General features: G+C 36.2%; 1 protein-coding gene across 1 annotated transcript in view; it reads left to right on the top strand.

Moving 5' to 3' along the window:
- The window catches only part of MED28 (mediator complex subunit 28), a 47,146-nt gene extending 31,754 nt beyond the window's left edge, over window positions 1-15,392 (top strand). The window contains exons 4-5 of the mRNA XM_089090081.1: window positions 1,368-1,634; window positions 13,377-15,392. Of these exons, the coding sequence (XP_088946207.1) occupies window positions 1,368-1,634; window positions 13,377-13,541 (432 nt within the window). The 3' untranslated portion in view covers window positions 13,542-15,392. The remainder of the gene's footprint in view (window positions 1-1,367; window positions 1,635-13,376) is intronic.

The following is a 15,392-nucleotide window of genomic DNA, read 5'->3' on the forward strand; positions in this document are numbered from 1 at the left end:
AACAAAAATAAGGGACAAAAGAGTTCACGAAGCGGTTTGTATGGCACAAGGTGGGTTCAAGATTGTTTTTGCTTCGTTTATTCACCGTTTTATTAAAAGGTGCGGTTTTAAATAAATGTTGATTTACGAATACTTTTGCCTAATGTCAAAATTTTTACGAGAAGTTGTTCGTTTCGGCACATCCGGAGACGAATTTTTCCGCAACTCGAGAGCGGACTCATTAGACATGTGATTTGGACCTAATCTGATTTTTGTAGCAAGTTTTTGCAAAGTTTCAATGCCACTACTTAGGTATTCAGTATTGTGCACTTGTGGGCCCCAGACTGAGCATGCGTACTCGAGTAATGACCTTACATAACACAAATATGCCAGTCTGAGTTGTGTTGTAGAAAAAACCTAGGTGCCGCAAAGTCACTAACGATCTTAAAGCGTAATTTCCTTTTTTCACTAGATTTACAACATGCGGACTAAAGGAGCAGTGTGAGCTAAAAGTGACACCGAGTATAACTGCGGTTGAGGTGGTTGGGTACCATGGCTCAGGACAGGAGAGATAACGCTTTAGAAGGTTGAACCTCATCACTTTTGTTTTACTCTCGTCAATTTGCAGCCCATACGTGTCACACTGGCTGACGAAAGTTGACTTGAGGTCACTACTGAACTCTGGAACGACTTGGAGCTTGTCAACCAGGTATTTCAGCAGGCTAGATAAGTCGTCAACGTTTTTAAACCGATCGTCAACTCCCGAAAGCACGAAATTTATCACTGCTTGAAATAGAAGGACCGCTAGTTTGATGCCCCGAGGTGCACCACACGTAATTTCGGCCCATTCTTATTCAAGATCTCCCTGGAAGAGCGCGTATACACACTGATAACGGCCGCGAAGAAAATCGATAACCAGTAGCGGATTATGCTTCTTTGCACCCATCGCCTTCAAGTTCTCGGCAGCGGTAATATGGCGGATTAGGTCAAACGCTTTTCGATAATCAGCTAAAAGCAAGTCCACAATAGTATTCCTTTGATCTAGACATTCAGTTATGAGGTGGAATAGTTTCACCAAATGGTGAGTAGTGGTACTTCCCTTTAGACAACCGTACTGAAATGGGTCTAAGGAATGGCGAATTTGAGAAAGAAGTTCGCGGTAAATGATGACCTGTACCCTTCAACAGGAAGAATAGCATTCAATGGAAGTTTACCATTCAAATGCCATGATCGTTTCTTAATCTTCAGGAGATCTGCTCGAAGGGATAAGGAAGCATGCATGTGGTCTTGGATCTGAGAAAGAAAGAAGTTTGTTCATTATGTCAGACCTTCGTTATTTATTTATAATCCTTTGGTACTGCCTTTTCATCGTATTTTTTCTTTGACAGGATATTACTGAGATGCGACAAGAACTGGAAAGGAAGGATCATTTGCTAAAAAAACATTATGAAAGAGTTTCAAATTGGCAAGCCCGCCTCTCTGATGGGACTCCTGGCCAACAAGGGCCGAGTCAGCAGCTAGCTGCACCGCAGCAATCACCACTTTCACAACAAGCTCAACGACCGTCAATCCCTATACAACCAGGGATGAATCAAATACCAATGCAAGGTGGTGTTAACCCTCAATTTGTTTCGGGCATGCCTCAACCAGTTCAAGTAAGTGATGCTCATACCCCTTTTCTTAGGTAAAATACATATCGCAGTGCATTTTGCTGCCACTACGAACCGGCACACTTAGTAATGATAACTTTGTTATCATTTGATATATCATTTCTGTCTGTCTACCAAATAAAATCTTCCTCATTTGCTTTGTAATTTTTTTAAAAAGGAAAATTTTGTAACACTGCGAAAATAGAAAAAAATTTCCGATTTTTCAAGTAAGTTTGGATTATCCTCTAAAAAAAGGTCTAAGCAATAGCAGAAAACTAGCGCAGTGAATTGACCGATAAGAAACTTATGAATCCTTTGATATATATAATCTTGTCCTTTCGGTGTAAGCTTTTGCTATAGGTTAATTGCAACAGACCACACCATCTCTCCACTTACGGCTAAAGCAAAAATATAGAAATGGATAACAAGGTAACACTTTTAATTAAGACAGTAAAGAACATCATATTAAAAAGTTGGGGTAATAGACTAAAGGTCGAAAACAAGATAAATTACATTAAAACATTTTTTTGGACCACATTGCATTTTCTTTTAAAATAAAATGACACCATAAATTATATAACAGCGGGTAGAATTTTTAGTAAAGACAGTGAACAAAATAAAATGAAAAATCCTGAATATTTTGGTCCCTTATCTGGAAACCCTTATAAACGGAAAGGGAGAAGGGAAATAACTTCATACAAAAAAAAAATTACGAGCATTGTTTTTTTTTCTTCTAATTATTGGCTAAAACTTCAGAACACTCCTCAAAATGTTACAATACTGAACATAAATATAGCTCAAAATGATATGCTAAAATATTGTACAGGTCCTACACTATCAAAATTGGTGCACTATCAAAATGTCACCCCTTAATGATACAAAACTGACCACAAACACAGCTTGAAATGATATGCCAATCAAACTGAACCAATAACCGTGCACAGTTCCTGTACTATCAAAATTGTCCTCCAATGTAAAATTCTAACAAAGGCAAGCAATTATTCTAAGGATTTTGTATATATCCTTGGTTCATCCAATCGATTAAATGAAGAATAGGTATAACGCCTTTAAATGAAACTGAATATGAAAAAAATGAATAAATGTATTTTCATATCTCATTTATTTAAAAATGGAAAGGCAGTGTGATCTAGTAAACTATTTACCTGAAAGAGAAGATAAAAGAAAATACTAGGTGATTTTTCAGGTTGAACAAGTCAACTGAATAAAAAAGAAATTCATTGATTCGACGCGCTCAAAATTGTCTTCTGAAATGAAAAATTAACGAGTTAAATATTTTTTTGTGTGCAAAACTCTTAGATTGGCACAATTAAATCTAATTATACTACGAACAGGTTAAAGGACTTTTAATTTAAGTAAACAAAAAAGAAATGAATCTACAGTTTCGCTTGCTACCCCCGAAGAAGTTCCTTGACTGCTTAGATTAACATTAACATCTAAACTTTATTCAATCGTATTGGTATTTAGTTCTGGGTACCTGGCTGACTGACCGTATTTCAGATAATAGGCTATAGGAAAAATGCGTTTCAATACCGCTCTCTAGGGCTATAATGAAAGAAAGGTTGAGGTGGTTAGGGCGTGTTCTGCGGATGAAGGATGATAGATTGCCGGAGATTGATCTTTTCGGCCAACCGTCTAGGGCTAACTGGAAAGCAGGTCGTCCTCGTTTGGGGTGGGAGGACCTCATAAAGAAAAATTTGTAGGAAATGGGAACTTCGTGGGCGGGTGTAAAAAGGGATGCTTTGAATAGATTGGGTGGAGGAGGAGCGTGCGTAGCTGTGTTGGCCTCAGGCGGCTTGGTGCTGCGGTGAGTTGTTAGTAGTAGTAGTAGTAGATAAATTTTAACTTTTTGTTGAATCTTTTTTTTAACTAGTATTTAAGAGCATATAGCTTGTTTTTACATAAACAATTCTAAATAGAATTTGATTTTTAATCTCATCTCTTGTTTGTATTTATAACTAAAAAGATAGTTTTTTTTTATTTCTATAACTTGTTAAATGTGCACATCTAGGGATCATTTGAAGGGAACCCTAAACAGTTCTGAAAACTACTTTGAAACAATCATACATATCTACTTTGGTCATTCCTAAAGGCTTATTGCTTCACTTTACCCCCCCCCCTCCCCCACCCCACTAATGGACAAATTTATTGCCCATTTTGTAGACTCCTAGTACATTTTACAGTTATATTAGAACTAGACTAGAACACTTTTATTTAAACACTAAAATGTATATACAATATTAAAAAAAACAGCGCACATGCGTAATGGCATGCTTCATGACTGCCAGTTAAATGAAACATAAGCTAACGCCGCCTTAAACTAACTTATCAAACAAAACCGAAAGGAAAAAAGAAAGAATTGGAACTGTCGCCGTGCAGATTTAACTTTCAGATAGTTTTTCACCAACCTCTGAAACAAACGTTTATCAGAATACTCCCTGATTTTAGTTGGAATTGAGTTCCAGATTTTGGCCCAGTGTGACGAATCTTGAAACACGCTCTCAATGTTGGACGTATTTAACACGAAAAATCTGATCTATGAGTTGTCGGGTAATTATGGTCATTGGGATTAGAAGGCAACATAGCGTACAAATAATCATGACAAATATTAGAAATAGAAATTAAATGCAGTTGGTCTAGCGAAAAAATTCCCGCAAGTTCCGTAGAGATATTTGACTAATGAACTATAATCAATATTAGAAAGTATTCTGATTGGCTTATTTTGAAGTATTTGAAAATAGCTAGAAAGGTAGAAGCCCATAAAGAAATATAATAAAGAAAATATGGATGAATCAAGGAATAATAAATGGTTTTTAGAATGTTATTTAGGAAAAAATAGCAAGGCGTGATAGCTTGCCAGTATTTCGGGAAACTTTTAAAGATAGTCTTTTCACCTGCTAGTGAAACGACAAATTTTCATCCAGAATAAGATCAGTGTATTTAAACTGGTCAACCCTTTGTACTTCAAAACCATTTAAAAAAAAGAGGGAACACATCTGAAACGAATAATTCAGTTCATGAAAATAATATGTATTAGCATGTTTTTTTATTAAGAACTAGTAAACTGTTCGAATACCAGTCAGATACGGTTAGTAATGCATTTCCAAGTTTATGGAAAAAAAGTGATAGGTCTCAGTGAAAAAGCAAATTTTAATTCGTCATTTGCAAACATTATAATTCTACAAAGAGGCAAAGCTACAGGCAGGTCATTTATAAAAAGAAAAAATAATGTAGGACAGATCCCTGAGGTACTTCCAAGGTAATAGGGAAAGCATCAGAACGAAATTTACGGGATTTATCAACACACTCAAATCATTTTCCAGAAAGATAAGATATAGAACAATTAAGGGGTTGTGAAGTGGGTAAAATGGATCAGTTTAGGAATGAAATATATAAATATTTTTGGTTTTTTCAAATTATTTTTCAGAATTTTTGGAGGGTATCCTTCAAATGGTCTTTTAATCTACACCTTTACCCATAATTTTTCTAAGGCTTAGTAAAATTCACAGACAATGTAATAAAATTCACTGACCAACACATGCCATCTATAGTATATTCAATGCCATTGTGTCTGAGTTGGCATCTTTGCTGGTAACTTTGCTGAATTATTTTGAGGTCTTTTCCTGTTGTTGTTTACCCTCTAAAGATAGATTTTTTTGTCAAGTAGTGTTTGTATGACCTTCTCCAATTATTAGAATAAGCCCTTTTCCCTGGGTATTTTGACCAGCGCCGTCTTTTATTTCGAGTAGATTGGCACGCCATCTGTAGTCGCAATTTTCTATAGCGGTATTTTTGATTTCTTATCGTTAAGAAGCGTACTGGGAACTAGCAGAAGAGGGGAAGGAACCTCCCGCAAGTGACGTATTGTACCCGCAGGTATTAAGCTACCTGTAAATTGCGGGGGACAGTTAAGGGGGTCCTTACACTTCCCTTGCTCCTAGGTTCCTTCATTCTGTATGTATTCAGCGATTCGGTGCTGATGGCGTGGACCGCTGGAATGCTCGTTTATTTCCTGTTCTGAATTTTGTCCAAAACAGTATCGAAAAAGGCTTGTCTGCAGATATTATGAAGAAACATGTCTGAATTTGTCACACTCGCCCAGGTTTCTGAAGCAAGGAGGCAAATCTTCCAGTTTTGCCATCCTGGGGAAATTCAGCGCAAGAGAGTGGGTACAAATGCGTTTATTAATAGTGTCTCTGATATTATCGATGCTATTGCAAAGTATGATGCTGATGATGTTGGTCTGCCAGTCTTTGTTATCCGCCACCCTAGTGAAGTACCACTTATTCCTGCGGATGCTTTTTGTCCGTTGAGTTGCCGTGTAAACTCCTGAATATCTGAGCTACGCTCTTTGTCTGAGTGTGTGAGAACTTCCTGCCTGGAACAATTGGATGTCCTCCGTCGTTAATGCAAGAATGTACTGTCTCTCCAAAACCGTCCTTTGCAGTTATTCTAAAAAACCCACCTACTGACCTCAAAAATCCTATTGAGCGCAAAGAGACCCTTGATACCCTGGATGGTATCGTAAGTGTGAGATCTGATCCTGTCAAGAAAAGGTGGGTAGTCCATACCCGAGATAAAGCCTCAGCCGTCTCTCTCGCCGCCGCTGCAACTAGTCAGCTAAATAATCAGAGCTTATTAGTATGATTCCCGGTCTCGTTGATGCAACTAAAATTGGAAGTTCCTGATCCTTCCGCCTTGAATTTCTAGATGATGCTGCCTTAAATAAAGCTATAAACGAGGGTTTGTGTTTGGGATACGAGCTTTTTAAAATTAGACGTTTTCAGAAGTTACCTCCTAGATGTTACCGTTGTCAATCACCGAACCACATTGTCGGAAAATGCACACTTCTACTGACTAATCAAAACTGTTCACGGTGCGTTGCTGGACATAGCAATACATGTGATAATCCTTGCACTGAAAGCCCGAATTGTGCCAACTGCGGTGGAAATCATGTTTCCTATAGTCTCAGATGCCCAGTGTTAAAAAAAGCTCTGAATAAGGATAAAAAATGATTGTTAGGGGCAATAGATTTCGTTCTGTTTCACTTAATATTAACGGAACCATAGACAAAGATCTTCTTATTGATGAGCTTCTTGATTTTGATATAGTTTTCCTACAGGAACATTTTCTAACTAAAGCCAATAGAGATACTCTTAAACGGTCACCCACCCATCACACGTTTGTACGTGAAGCTAAAAAACGCGCGGTTAACCCTCTGGGGGCCATGCAACTTTTGTTCATCTCGCTAAGAAACCTGAGCTTATTTCTTCTGATCATAATTTACTGGCAATAAAATGCGGTAATATGGTCCTCGTCAATGTCTATATGCCATGCAATCGCAAGAACATTTCTTCTCTATCTATCTCCGTGGGTTCTTGTAAGCGACTCAGAGCCCTTCTGCTAAGAGTGACCAATAAGGGATTAAATTGTATTGTGGCTGGTAATATTAATAATTATCTTCAGTCTTAGTCTAGAGGAAGTGACCTATTTTCGATGCTTTGCCTAGTGGTTATCAGTTAGTCAATAAAGATAAACAGTTTAACTATATTCATAACCGTGATGGTTCTAAATCAAACCTTGATCATATTATAGTTTCAAGGGGATCTCTCGTGGTTCCTCCTGTCATTGTTTTGGATGATAAAATTGACGATGATCACTTGCCTTTAACTTGTGAAATTGAGTCGCCTCCTCTACTGGCTTATAACCGTTTTTCTTACCATAATAAATGGTTTGATAATCCAAATTGGAGACGAGTAAATTCTGAAGTTTATTTGTATGTTTTTAGCTCGGTCATGTCAATCCTGAAAGTAGCTTTCTATCTTTTACAAACTTCCGTAAAGTCACCGTAGGCTAGAGAAATTCAGAATTGTTGCTTTTACCATCTTATATCTTGTTTGAAGTAAACTACTTTAGCTTCAGTTATTGTGGAACCTTTCAGATTTGACACCAGAAAACTGTTGTCGAATGTGTGCCCAGAAGTAAAAAAGGCTAAACAACCCGCAAAGTTTTGGCTTCGCCTTTAGATTGCTTGTGATCGGCCCAAGTCTGGTAAAGTATTTAAAATTAAGCAAAATTCGAAACTTCAGTCTAGATCTTCTTTGCGTCAAGGCCACCCCGATAGTTTTAATGGCCCCTCTGATCGAAATTGTTTCTTCTGTATCATTATCAACAGCAATTGTTTGTCCACTAACGTGTTAGTAATTACAATTACTGATTTTGTTACTCATTTTACCCGTGTTACTTATACATTTAATCATTCTATTAAGTCCATGTTTTCTTCCGTATTGCATGTTCCTCGAGTTCTTTGGCAAGTCCATATATTGTCAATATCTAGTGGTGATACCTATCGGGCTTTTAAGAACGTTAAGAAATCAAGTGCTCCTGATATGGATGGTCTGTGTTACAATCACTTCACCATTAAGTTTCTATTGTTGTTAGCACACATTCAGCTACTAGTTTAGATGTATTAGTTCTAGATAATGTTATTTTAGGAATCGTAACATCTGATTTGAAAAAAGGCAAGGGTACATATTAGTTTTCCAGTTATCGACCAAATACAGTGTCCCGTTCCATGAGGAAGCTGTTTGAGTACGTCGTATTGCCAGAAGTTTTGACTAAATGTGATTTTTCTGATTATCAGGTTGGGTTCAGAGCCGGGTTTTGTTTTTATAAAGCCCATCATATTCTTTGTCAAGTGCTAGTCTCGGCAAAAATGCAAAAAAGACCACTTTATTTTTGCTCGGTTGATATTTTGGGCACATTTGACAACTTTGTACATTCGCAAGCGCTTCGCTGCTGAGTTAAAGCAGGAGTTAATTGTTCGGTAGTAAAAGTTCTTCAATATTGGCATTCCAATTCGTTGGTTTGGTTAAAATGGAGGTCTGATATATCCGAGCCTATGTCAGTAAAGAAGGGAGTCAGGCAAGGCGATGTGTTGTCTCCATATATTTTTAAAACTGTGCGTGCGGACTGTTTGCGAATGCTGTCTCCTACTGTGTTTTTAGAAAATGCTGCTGTTAGTCACATTTCCTATGCTGATGATATTCTGCTAGTTAGTCATAATAGGTCAGGCCTCATAAAGAACCTAAATGTTCTGATTAATGCTTTGAGTGTGATTGGGCTTTCTGTAAATGCTCCAAAATATGAGTTTCTGTGTTTTAATACTTCTAACCCTGCTCCTTCTTTACAAATGGGTACAATGCTACTCAAATGTGTCTCAGAGTTGAGATTTCTTGGGATTAATTTTTCTGATATACTTTTGACTACATTCTTGTCTCTGGTTGGTAGCGCTCTGCAGTGCATTCAATTCTCATATGGTAAAATCTCTCCTAAAAGAGGCGGTTACAGCCGTCGAGGCTTATGTAAACTTTACCATAGTTTTTGTTCTTTTGCAATTCTTTTTCTTTCCGGTTTGCAGCCTCTAATGTGCAAAAAGTACCGTCTTCGGCTAAGGAGAGGCTATTTTAAATATTGCTATATTGCTACACTTACCAAGGGGGTGCAGAAATCACAAGATTATTTCTCATTTTGGACTTATCGACCCTTTAGTGCTGCTTGACAACATCGCAAAGGACCTGAGAACCAATTCTCCAAGGAAGATATGTGCCAGTGACCCCCTCACTTATTTTTTTTCAGATTAGTGTTTCCATAGATATTTTAAGTTATTTATGCTATGTTTTCTTTATTATTTCCTTGTGGATGATATTATTTAGTTTTTTCTTTTTTTTTTGCTCCGCATTTATTTTACTTGCTTACTTACTTACTGTAGTATGATGGGAAAGATCAAATAAATGCTCTGCAACATCTGAGTTTTTTGGAACCTTAAGGGGGAATCTATTGCTCTTTCGTTATTAGGGTCCATATTCAATATTTTGGGGAACCATGCCAACATGGTTAAATTTTTAACAAGACCAAGGTATTTAAGTTTTATTTTCAGGATATTGCGGAGTACTATACATTTCACTTTTTACGTTTTTTCAGTACTAAATGGTCTCCAGTATTCAGTAAAGATACAGTTTTGTGATCATTTGCCTTTTATTGAAATATAAATAGATTACTTAAATTGACAGTTTTGTTTATTTAATTGTGAATTGTGTTCTGTATTGCTGTCTCTCTTCAAAATTTTAATTCTTTGATAAATGGAAGTTCTAAATTATTTACCTTCAAGATGGGTTTTAACCATGGCAATAACTGGCAGAGGTGAAATTTGACTACAATTTGAGTACCCTTACAATTTTTAACTTCTCAAACTTATGACCAGACAGGACACATTTTGGGAACATTAGATAATTAAGTTCAATTTACTTAAAAGTAATCACCCACACATGAAATAAAAATCTAAAACGACACAGAAAAGTTGAAAGAACAAGAATGAAAAGACTTAAAACACAAACATAAAAAAAATCTAAATTGTTTTAGTTGATTTTCCTGGTTGATCTATACTACCTCAATAATTCTTATCAGTCAATTGACGCCAGAGATTGCCCGTTGTCTGTTTTATGTATGATTAACGTCGCCCAGACATTTAAGTATTAGGGGGTTAAAGACCCCATTCCTAAAATCTTGTGGTTTTTTTTTTATTTCTTCCATAGTTTTTAACAGCATCTTCTCTTTGGCTATAACCCCGACTGTAATGTATTTTTATGCTCTAAGATTCATTATTAATCCGATCCTCAAAGATGACAAGTTTTATTGTTTATAATTTGGCTGAGATCGGTTTCAGGAAGGGCTGCTAATTTGACTGACTCCGACTCTGGGGATTTGACTTGTAATTTATAACACTAGCTGCTTATCAAAACTTACTCTGGGCCCTCCAAACGAGACCGAGAAGATTTATTTATTACCCGAAGCAAATACCAATGCTGTTTCGTTTACTAGGCTATAACTCGAGAGTTGCCACTTCCGAAGGTCAACCTGCAACACTGTTGTAAAGGTTCTAGCTTGGGACTTCGTGGAAGGTCCACCCCGGTGCCACTGTGAGGCCACAGAGACTCTCCTTCCCAGGATACGGAAAGAAACATCGCCCTATGACGGAACGGAAACCCAAAATCACCCCGTTGCAACGCTGGAGAAGCATCAACGTTTCATACGTTGCCTATCTTTGTCTGGGCATTTTACTGGGCGTTGACACGTCCTTGTTTTAAGTGGCAAGGGTAATTAATTTTGCTTAGCGGATAAGTCACCCTAACGCGCTGAAACAGACTATAGATGATTGAAAACGCGGAAATTGCTCCTCGAACAAAATAAGTTTTGCGGCAACATTTGGGCTTATGTTCATATCGGCTCGGCTAATCCAAAAGGTGGTAATTTCCACTTCCTTAAAACTGACATTTAGAGCTCAACCCTCTAAGCTTCGTCAAGTCTAATTCTATTTATTTTGTTTTCAAGATGTTTATAATTATTATAATCGTAATACAGTGTTCGTTCAAGCAAAAAGGTTAATTTTTAAATTTTGCGGGCTACGCAAATTCGTTTTTCAATTTCTGTGGTTTGTTATTGTGGTAAATGTCATCATTTTGGTAAATGTCCAACAATCATGTTAACACTTTTTTGGGAACTGTTTACCAAAAAAAAGAATGACAATCTAAGCTGCATTGGTCCTAAAATTTGAAAATTCTATCTATGTTCCTCTATCTCGATCTATGTGCCCATAAAATCTATGTACCTCTATTTTTCTCTTCTCAAGCCTAGTTTATGGTCTCGGTTAGGTTTTTTTTGTCACTTCTATCTTTTTCTAGTCTTGTTTTCATCTTCATTCTGCTTTATTGTGTCTACAACTTGTATGTTGTATGCTCATTTATGTAATTTATGAGTTGTTTATTTTCATTCTTTCATAAATTGTATACTTCAATTTGATAAGGGTCTGGTGTAATGTCGTTTACTAATTTCACAAATTTGATGTATCCTTCCAGGCATTGATATGAAAACGAAATAAATATGACAAATATATTTTGTTATTTTGACATTGGGGAATATAACTTGCGGCTCAAAATCTCTTTTGCTTGCCAAATATCGGAGCCAGGAATCTAGGAAGCTTTTCAGGTTTAATAAGGCTCCTCCAAGAGTAAAACAGATACTAGCATCGTAAACAGTACACTGTCAGACTAAGGGTAAACGACATATATATATATATATATATATATATATATATATATATATATATATATATATATATATATATATATATATATATATATATATATATATATATATATATATGTATCTAATGGAAAACTGTCCCTAATGTTCACCCATATGGGAGACCCATAATTAATTATATACGGACATCTGTCTGAAGTTCCACATTTTGCATAATATGCCTCCATTGGCAGGTAATATATTGTTATTTTGGTATTTTGATAGAAGGATCTCTAATAAAACGAATCCCGCAATTTAATTAGCTTAAGGGTCGTGCAAGGTCGTAATCTGATTCTGGATAGATCCTGTTTTGCTGGGAATTGCAGATCATTTCTAAGGGAAGTATGGTTTTTAATAGTTCACCCAATGGCTTTTTGAGAAGCGATATCTTTCTCATATCTTTTTCATGGCCTCGTTTATTATAAATGTTTGCAGAAAGTTGAGGGAGGGCTCTTTTGGAGTTGTAGCACCCTTGAGTTACAAGAAGGATCAGACTGCGCCCTGTCGTTTTTTTTTTGCCCGTGGCTCTTAGTATTGGATCAAAACGACCGTTTAATCACAGCAGTAGGAAAGTCTTGTAAAAATGCCTTTGAACATAAAATTATGTGTGTAAATACTGGAGACGTGCAGACGTGTACACCAGTTAAGCAGCTATTTAAACCACTGGCTTCATAGATCCATTTAGTAAAAAGGTAGACAGTAGACAAGTTACATCTTGTTTGCCAGGCGGTAGTCCTATCGACAATCAGAATGAGCTGTAGCCCTACCCTTTGTTCATAGTATATTGCATTCATTTTCAGTTTCACCTTATTATTCATTTTTAATTCTGTTCGTTTAGGTTGTTTTTGTTTTAGTTTAAATATATCTTTTTACATTAATTGAAAACCTTATTTTTTCAGTTTAATCTATTGAGGAGCCCAATTATTTTACTGCTGAGCAGGGGCTCGTTTTCAGGTTTTTTTAAAATGAAAATAGGAAAAAATTATTTTTCAGAATCTAGGGAGAGGGAGGTGTAATTTAGTTTTTTTCGTTTTTTTTTCAGTGAAAATAATTAAAAAGGTATTTTTCTAAATTTAAAGCGTAAGGAATTGCCCCCACCCGCACCTGCTAACCCAAATGATGCTTCTTTTGCTGGGCTCCTCTCTATGAATAAAATGTGTGTTAAAAAACTATGATTTTTAAAGTGGACATTTAGATAGTTATCCTTAGTTGAACTATCTGATATAATCAAACCAAAGATAAAAAGACATATCCTTCTCATGTACTTCCGTAGTAAAAATTGTGCTTTGATTTCACTGGCTCATTTTTGTGACGTTTTTTTTTTACAAGTTGACCCTCCATTTCTCTGTCGTCTGTTGTTTAACTAACTCAATTATCTGAAGCAACCCACTTGATAAAAGAAAACTCCCCCTTCCCGAAATGAAATCTAGCTACGCATATGTTTACTCTGTAAATAAATTGTAGTATATAGCTTTTCAATCTTTCTCGCTGACCATTACGAACTTTTTTTTTTTGTGTAGCCCGATTTAGTAGATGCCACATTCAGTTTTCTACCTTGAAATTGTTGATATTTAAAACATACCATTTCAGGTTGGTATGAGCCCTGGAGGTCCACAGATGCAACCAGGGTATGGTAACATGCAAGGTGCGATGAACCGCATGTCTCATCCAGGAATGCAAGGGGCTAATACTGGATTACAAGGACCACTTGCGTATCTGGAAAAAACTACTTCAAATATTGGGATGGGTCGTTGAACTACCTGTGATTTTTGGCTCGTATTGAATTCTAGTTTGATAAGAAGAAGTTCAGTCGGAAGCGAGTGTTATTTAAAGTTTAGAATCTGATAAAGCAAGGATAGTGAATAGTATTGTAGTTCTTTTGCCACAAACACTGTTTTAAGAAAGGTCTTTTACATTGGATATAAATTCTTTTTTGTTATATTTATCGATTTTCGGATCACTGTCTTTTCTTTCCCCCTTCTTTGTGAGGGCGGTTAACGACAACTAGCTTTTTGCTTGTTGGAGTCTATAAACTAGACTCCAAATCTTGGTAAATATTACCCAAGATAAGGTTATGGCATTTATTGACGCATCTCGTTAAAAAGTTTGTTGTGTACATGGTTGTGGGTCACTTGGTTTGTGAGTGTTGAGAACTGTGTGAGTTGTGAAAAGAAATGTATGGAGAGAGTAGGTTTGATAAGAGATAGCTGCGAGTCTAGTGGCGTGTTATTGTGAAAGATTGTGTGAGTTGCAAAAAGAATTGTAAGGAGAGCTTAGGTTTTACAAGAGATAGTTGGTGAGTAAAGTGAGTGATGAATGTTTTGTAAGTATTAGAAAGGATCTCAGGCTAGCAATGGAGCACAGAAATAGACTTCTGTAATTTGTGCAATGTTTTTGCTTTATATAGTTTGAATTAATTAGAATGGAATTTTTCATTTTGTATCGCCATGGCCCTGGAGCTCTTAGAGCATTGAAGATTATTATTATGGATGTGCTCTGTGCCTTTTGAGATGAAGCCCTTTACTAAGGTGTTTGCCAACCACAAAGAGATGACGCATTAGGATCGCTTAAAATAGCATTGTTTGGCGTTTTTGATGTGGAGCGTCTAACAAGATTTAAATTCTTTGGGGCTGCTCCGAAAGCAATTTCTGATGATTAAGCTCTAGGCTAAACACTATTCTTTGGGTTGTGCTTAAGGTATATGATTTAATGGAGGGTTCAGTGCCAAAGTGAACCAAGTCTAATTTTTTTCTAGAAGACTTGGAACTAGTATGCCCAAACTTCTTGTAACAACTCTTTTTGGTCATAAATCTAGTTCAAAGCTGTCTTAAATAATCTTTTTTTAAAATGATAAATTATACTAAAAGTTTTAACCAGAGATGGCGTAGGAAACTCAACATACAGGAAACTCAAGCTGGTTTGGAAAAAAAAGGGTGCTATATCGTAGCACTTGCGTCCACATCTCTGTGTAAAAAACCATAATTTTGCCAGCAGAGGAAATATCAAATTTCTTAATTATTCTTTTGATTATGAATGAAAAAAAATGGTGGAAAAAAGGTTCAAAAGTTTTCATGAATATTTTAAGTTTTTTTTTAAAGGATTTGGCGTAAAGTTATGCGTGTTTACTAGATCAAAACATCGTTTTTCTTGTACAATATATTTAATGAGGCTTGAAAGGTTTTGTAATTACCATTTAATCCTGGTTTAAAAAAAAAACTAAAATTAGACCGTCCCTTAGCAAAATGTCACCAAAATTACATGGGAATAGTCATAACTATTTCATTTTCACATAGAAGTCTCAAAGGAACATCAGGTTTGCTAAATAATAAATAACAGATATAATTTACAAAGAAAATTTTCCTTTTGACATATCTTTTAAACGAGATTTTAAAGTGTTTTGTAGTTACCAATTAACTCTGCTTGAAAACTAACCTTAAAGAGCCTATTCGCTAAATTCCGCCAAAACTACACGAGGTGTGCACACGGGAGCCATAATTTTTTCATTTTCATATAGAAATATCAAAAGAAGATAATTCCTTAAACCCCATTGGCCTGACATCACATAAAGAAAGAAAAACGAGCAAAAATGGGGTTTTTAAAGGCCAA

This window comes from Artemia sp. Qi Xiang Cuo, chromosome 6 (assembly GCF_049724085.1).
Source record: "Artemia sp. Qi Xiang Cuo chromosome 6, ASM4972408v1, whole genome shotgun sequence".
Classification (NCBI taxonomy): Eukaryota; Metazoa; Arthropoda; class Branchiopoda; order Anostraca; family Artemiidae; genus Artemia; species Artemia sp. Qi Xiang Cuo.